Consider the following 7720-nt stretch of genomic DNA (forward strand, 5'->3'; position numbering starts at 1 on the left):
AATATACACTTATCTAAATAATTTTCATAAGATCAAATACTTTGTTTCCCTTTTTATCGGAAGGACCTATCTTTTAATTAACTGTAGTCGGAGTCTTAGAAATCTTTCTAAGCTATAGTTTAATATATTATTTAAATTGATGTAAGTTATAGTTTAAATAATGTTGTCATAATATTTATTAAAGTCGTATTTTTGTTGGATAAAATATACACTTATCTAAGTAATTTTCATAAGATCAAATACTTTGTTTCCCTTTTTATCCATAGGATCTATCTTTTAATTAACTGTAGTCGGAGTCATGGAAATTTTTCTAAGCTATAGTTTAATATATTATTTAAATTCATATAAGTTATAGTTTAAATTATATTGTCATAATATTCATTAAACTAATTTTTTTGTTGGATAAAATATACACTTATCTAAATCATTTTCATAAGATAAAATATTTGGTTTTACTTTTTATCCATAGGAACTATCTTTTAAATAACAGGAGTCGGAATATCAGAAATTTTTTTAATCTGTAGTTTAATATATTATTTAAACTATATCAAATTCATATAAGTTATATTTTAAATAATTTTCATAATATTCAATAAAACTATATTTTTGGTAATATAGTTACATATATTTAACTGAATAATTTCCATAACGTCAAAGACTTTCATTCTTTCCATCAATAGGTCCTATCATTTGAATAATTGGAGTCCTACAAATTTTTCCGACTGCATCTTTGACCCTACAGTCTTTCTGTTTAGTTATAAATTTAAGAACAGACAGTTACAGAGCGTTTTTACTCTTTTTTGGAGCAGAAATATGTGATTAAAAGTTTTAGAGTAAGCCAACCATGAGAACTCTCAAAACATAGCTATCTGTTTTATTGGGACAGTTTTCAAAATTCATAATTGTAATGTGGTGTAACTACCACTATAAATATTAAATAACAATTCAATAGTACATATCACATGTTATTTGATCGTTTGAGGTACCTTTTAATAAATAAAAGTTAGTTCAGTCGATTATTAAAACTCTTCATTAGTGACCCGTACTTGATTTGAATTTGTCGACATTAAACAGTCGAATTGCTTAAGAATGTACAGTTCAAAGAAAAAGAATCTGGTGAAGTAAATTAAGTCACCCGGTCAATAAAACAATATTGAAGAATAAATAATAATGATCAGAATACTATAAAAGCAAAATTGACGAAAATAAAAACAACTACCACTATAAACATTAAACATCAATTCACTAGCATATAACGCATGTTAGCATGATTCAATCAAAAGCTGTCTTGTAATAAATGAAGGTTGACATAGTCGATAATTAAATCCCTTCAGTAGATTAAAAACCGCGTATTGTATGAAATGAAAATTATTACAATTTCAGTAGTTTCTATTGTCAAAAATAAGTGGGGTAGTATTAATTTCACCACCTCTGAAAAGATTAAAAATGTATACATATGTAAGTTGACCGCATGTAGTGCTTCAGTGGTCAAGAGGTGATGAACCATTGTTTTATTTCGGTCATGCTTTTCTTACAAACATCATACAATTCATATATTTCTTTCACATTATTAACCCCTTGCCAATGTCGCCCGTATCCAATTCGGCAACTACTAAGTGCAGTATTTTTGATGCCCGAATTGACCACAGGCAGGAGAGAAATTAACGTTTCTATTTTAGGAAGCCCAAGCTGGGTTCGTTCCTACTTTAGGATACTTAATTCACTATTTTCCATATAGATGGCATTAGTGGTCTTAGTTTTTCACCGATTACGACTTCAGTCGAGGGAGGGAAAATGTGGGTGGTAAAATGAGTTGAGGGAAGAGAAGATTTGTAAAATTTATAAATTGAAAATCATATTGTTGTGTTTTTATATTATACTAGTGGGCTGCTCCCCCTACTCGCTAACGCTTGCCAACCCCCGAGAATTGCTACGCAATCTTATATGGTCTGCTTCGCAAACCAAGTTTGCTTCGCTCGCTACTAACTTAGGTGCATTGCAAATGCAGAAAATTCTAAGAATTCAAAACAATCATTCAAATCCATTTAAAAACTTTTTTTTAAAAAAAAATTACATCGTTTTAGTAAATACTAAGTCATTAAAATAAATTTGAATTCAAATAAATGATATGTAATTCGTTAAACCTGTTAGAAATGTGCTATAGTATAATTCGTGATATAAGTTAAAAATCGTCAAATAAATTCGTAATATATAAACTGGTGAAAAAAAGCGCTTTCGACAAAATACTAAAATAGAGAGCTATCGACAAAGACTACTCACTTCTGCCTAGCTTAATAGTATGAGATTGCCGCTGCTGATGCTCTCTGGTTATTTCAGTTTCCATTTTTAAAAGCGCTATATGTTGAGCCAGCTCAGCTAGATTTGGCATGTGACATTTTTAGCCGCAATCATTGATCGATTCGCCGTGTGGGAGGAATAGTAACGTAAACAAAACAAAGCAAACGTTGCCACCGGCGGAAAAGAAATACAGCCAAAATTTGGGAGCCACGTAAGAGAATTATATATATTAGATTATACTAGTTATATTTAACTTCAAAATTTTGTTTAATTTCCTCTAATTGAATAAGATGTTTGTGTAATCCATTACTTTTTTATGTGTTTGTAAAAATTATAAATACTGCAGTTATTTCATTTAAAATTTTATTTTTGTAATGAAAACCCATTTTCAAACTTTTATAATGATATAAAGAACAAAATTAAACAGTAAAAAAAAATCCCTTTTCTGAAATATATGTCATTTTTCTGAAATATATGTCACTGTTAAGTTTTTAATCTCCACATCAATCGTATAACAAAATACACACTTTAAATTTTTTTTAAATTTGACATTCAGTATACAATAAAATGATCTGCCATTATGGATTTTCAATTCCGAGCAATAATTTTTTGTATCAATCACATTTAAAATCGGTTATTCAATTTTAAGATCCAGTTTTTATATTCCATTCCATTTTTGGTTCATTTTTCTGAAATATATGTCACTTTTAAGAGGTTAAGTAAAACAAAAGTAAGTGCAATTAAATAATTTTAGCCGGACTTAAATTTATTACACTATTTTAAAAAAAAGAGAGTAATTACCATAAGGAGTTACAATTTGTTTAAATTGATCAAATTACGAAAAAAAGATGCATATTTTGCTAGTGTTGTATTCTAGGTATTCATTATAATTAATTTCATAAAATATCGGTACACAGAAGCTTGTATACAATTAAAAGGTGTAGCATTATATGCCGTAGCGTATAGATGTAGCAGCACCGTATTCATCGTATCATAATTATACATCAAGACCGAAATTTTTAAATTATGCCCTGTTTTTTTCTTTAATTTATTTATTTATTGTAAACACTTAAAGCTGTGCTAACTGATTATTGTAAACTGTTAGGGCTATATCCTTAATGATGAACCGAAGGCAATATTAGTAGATGAAAACACTTCAACCACAATTTATTTCATATGAATACTCTGAACCACTAAGACACGATAGGAGCATAAACAATCCGATCAGACACACAGCCTTTACCACAGGGTATCGAACCCAAAACAAGCTTGATAGACGAAGACTTAACCCATCACACCGACTAGATAGTAAAAAATTATAAATGACTTAAACTTAAGATATACATTTTATGCAGCATGTCGAATCAAGGAATTTTTAGTAAATCAAAGATTTTTAATAAAGTAAACAACTAAGCAACTTCACTAATAACAACTAAAAATCGCATTATTTATAAGGAAAAAAAGTATTTATTCATTTACCGGTACAACATATATTTGCCGACTTGCGTGCTTAATTAAGGCTTATAAGCCTTTGTCTGGTAGAAGGGCAAATAGCACAGGTCAAACAAAGACAGTACGAAGATACATACAGGGTTACAGCTGGATTCGAACCCGCTATCTTCACGCTTCGCACAGCGTTTGGTGGGAGATACCGCTCTGCCAGGATGGCTTTAAGAAAATGCAGAAGACAAACAATATCTTTACTTAAGTTGTTGTAGTTAATTTACGTCGCACTAGAGCTGCACGATGGGCCATTGGCGACGGTCTGGGAAACACCCCTGAGGATGATCCGAAAACATGCCATCACAATTTTGATCCTCTGCAGAGGGGATGGCACCCCCGCTTCGGTAGCCCGACGACCTGCACGCGAAGTCGAGCACTTTACGATAGCACAGTTTAACGAGGACCAATACCGCACACACTCGGTCCCTTAACAGACTGATCCAAGTGGTCACCCACCCGCACACTGACCGTAGCCAGTGATGCTTGACTTCGGTGATCGGCTGGGAACCGTGTCTCAGCGATCAGTCCACTGCGGGACCTCTTTACTTAAGGAGAAAATTACGAATGGATGTTAGAATAAGAGATTCGAAAAATGTAATGAAATAAGAACTTTCTAATAAAAAATATCAGTAGATCACGGAAATCAAGCATTACTGGCTGCTGTCGGTGTTCGGGTGGGTGACAACTTTGATCAGTTTGCAAACTGATCAAACTACTGATAGTATTCTGAGGGTGCGTGATATCGCTTCTTATTAAACTGTTCTACCATAAGGAGCTCAACTTCTGGCACAGGTCGTTGGGCTACCAAAGCTAGGGTTCCACCCCTCTGCAGAAGATCAAAATTGTTACAGCATGTGTCCGGATTTTCCTTAGGTAAATTTCCCAGAGTACACCAAGGTTCGAGTATGTTTAAATAAATTGCTACCACTTACATAGTTCATCTACATGGCCGAGTAGCCTCATTGATCCGTCAAACGCTCTATAGCGTTGAAGTAAAGAGTTTAAATACCACCATAAACCTGGATGAATATTTTGACTGATGAATTTACTTTGAATGATGACTGGGCATAAAATACATTTAGGGTAAAGAAGGGATTCGAACATCATTCCTTCACGTTTCACAGTATTTGGTGGCATTCTTCCTTAAAACAAGGTGGCCGCAGGATGACTGGAAACCATGGAAATATGAATATTTATACAAATTGAGTTTAGTTATCACAAGCATTTAATAATAATCAATCACACTCCTCAACTCATTCGTGCCACCCTTGTTTTTCACCGGCTCAATGTACCAAGCTGTGTTTTTCTTGTTTCATTCACAATTTTATGTTAATACGATGATGAGATATGAAACGACTAAAATTTTTATCATTAGGACTTTATTCACTTACATTGATAAGTTCTTTCTTTTGAAAAAAAAAGACTTCATTTCTGTGTCTGACTTAACTGTAAAATGACTACTATTTTACAAGACGAAAGTCTGTTTTCAATCGATGCGAAGAATTTTATGTTTTTTGAATGGAAGTTAGAAGAAACGGACATAAGAAAAGATAGATTGATTCGAAGATCGGTATTTCAAGTAGAAAATAGAGGAACTTCATCTCTTGAGGTGAGAAATACGAATTTTTATCTAGATTTAATACTATATAATCCGAAATTTGCTAGTGGTGATTATTGTTTGATTTGTATATCGGACAGTAAAAATACAATAATTTATAGTGAGCATAAATCAACAATGAACATTCCAAATGTAAGCGAGTTTGATTTACTTCGAAAATTTAGAAAGAAAACTTGCGAAATTGATTTCCCCATTATTATCTCTTGCACATTCAGGTATAACAGTGCGAATACCGTAAGAGAATCAAAACATTCTTTGAAAGAACTTTCTTTAGACTTAAAGAAAATTTTAGATCAAGGCATAAATTATGACGTAGTATTGAAGACAGGAGATGAAAACATCAAAGCTCATAAATTGATACTGCAAGCACGTTCACCCGTGTTCAACAGGATGTTCAATCCCGGTTCAAGCGAATCTTCAGAAAATACAGTAACCATCTCAGACGTTGGGGCAACAGCAATGAAGAGACTTGTCACTTTTCTTTACACGGGAGCGATCGAAAAGTCTGATTTTGATGAAGCTCTAGAATTGTACTACGCGGCTGACAAGTATGAAGTATTGTCTCTGCGGGAAGAATGCAAAACAGAATTGCTTTGCAGTATCAGTGCAGAAAAAGCATGTATTCTCTTTGCGTTAGCAAATCGGCACGGCGATAAAGTGTTTTTGGAAGAAATAGTGCAGTATATATGCGGAAATTTTGAACCTGCTGTAAATGCGGATGCGTTTGACGAACTGAGCAAGGACGATATGAAATTACTGATGCGTTTGTGTGCTCGCACATTAAAAAAGTGAACGCTTTTTAGCCGATTCAATTGTAGAAGATGATCAACTGCAACTTTTGACTTTTCAGATAGCACAACTTCCTACTTTGTATGTTTAATTGTCAACCAAATCCATGGAAGGTATTTTTATTATTAAGTAAATGTTGATTTCAAATGTATTCCTGTTTTTTAAGTTATATTGGATATTTTATTTAAAATTACGTTTAATATTACAATATTTGGTTTAAGAAATAAATGTTAATAAATTTATTCGTATTAAATTTTGATTTGTAATAGATCTAGATATCACTTAGCACATATTTAACCATTTCAACACATTTTACATTCATACATTTTACATTAACATTTATACATTTTAATAATTATTCATTGAACTAGGAAACTACTATTAATGATAAGTTGAAAAAATATTTAATATTTTCCTTTTAAATAGTTTTCAGACTAGACGAAATAAATTAGGTTTTAGAATAAGAAAAATTAGCAGTAATTTATTTATTAATAAATTATTCTGAGCGTTTTATTAATTTTTTCAAAATTTTAAATTTTTTCAAAACATTTGAAGACTTAAAAGCGCTCAAATGTAATAAATTAATTTTGAGATAAGCAATAGTTTGAATAAATGTCATAATATTCATTTAAGTAATTTGTTGGATAAAATATACACTTATCTGAATAATTTTTATAAAATCAAATACTTCGTTTTCTTAGTTCGTTTCGAGTCTTAGGATTTTTCCAAAGATATAGTTTAATATGTTATTTAAACTATATCAAATTTATATAGGTTATAGTTTAAAAAATTGTCATAATATTCATTAAAATTTCATTTTCGGTAGTATAATAATATATATTTATGTAAATAATTTTCATAACGTCAAAGAGTTTAATTATTTCTATTGATAGGACCTATCTTTTAAATAATTGCGAATCCTGCAAATTTTTCAGACTCCACAATCTTTCTTTTTAGTTATAAATTTAAGAACAGACAAGTACAGTACGCTTTTAGTCTTCTTTGGGGCAGAATTATTTGATTAAAAGTTTTTGAGTAGGTCAACCATAAGAATTTTGGTCATTCTTTGCACTCCCAAAACGAAGCTATCTATTTTATCGGAAAAGTTTTCAAAATTTATAATAGATTAAAAACCGCGTATTTTATGAAATGAAAATTATCACAATTTCAGTGTTTTATATTACCAAAAATAAGTGGGAATTTATTTATTTCACCACCTCTGAAAAGATTAAAAATTGTATAGATAATTTTATTTTTGTCGCTTGAAAAGTATTTTCGTGGTCAAGTGAAAACTGAGTAAGTTGACCACTAGTAGTGCATTGCTTCAGTGGTCAAGCGGTGATGAATCATTGTTTTATTTTGGCCATGCTTTTTTAAAAAATAACATACAGTTCATACATTTCTTTCACATTGTTAAGTAAAACAAAAGTATGTACAACTAAGTAATTTTAGCCCGACTTTGAAATTTTATTGACCTTCTTTTAAAAAAAGAGGGTAATTACCATTAGGAGT

The 7720-nt window shown here is 31.1% G+C and overlaps 1 protein-coding gene across 1 annotated transcript; it reads left to right on the forward strand.

Moving 5' to 3' along the window:
• Positions 1 to 4757: 4757 nt before the first annotated feature.
• On the forward strand, positions 4758 to 6476 carry LOC147803376 (uncharacterized). The gene has a single exon (XM_087151024.1). It carries the CDS (start codon positions 5255 to 5257, stop codon positions 6209 to 6211), a length of 957 nt encoding a protein of 318 aa, XP_087007150.1. The 5' UTR covers positions 4758 to 5254; the 3' UTR covers positions 6212 to 6476.
• Positions 6477 to 7720: the final 1244 nt, after the last annotated feature.

The sequence above is a fragment of the Parasteatoda tepidariorum genome, chromosome 9 (assembly GCF_982258835.1).
Source record: "Parasteatoda tepidariorum strain Cologne lab strain chromosome 9, Ptep-v5.0, whole genome shotgun sequence".
NCBI lineage: Eukaryota > Metazoa > Arthropoda > Arachnida > Araneae > Theridiidae > Parasteatoda > Parasteatoda tepidariorum.

Bases quoted from the DNA above. Each gene is read 5' to 3' on its own strand.
- LOC147803376 (XM_087151024.1), top strand. From the start codon at position 5,255: ATGACTACTATTTTACAAGACGAAAGTCTGTTTTCAATCGATGCGAAG.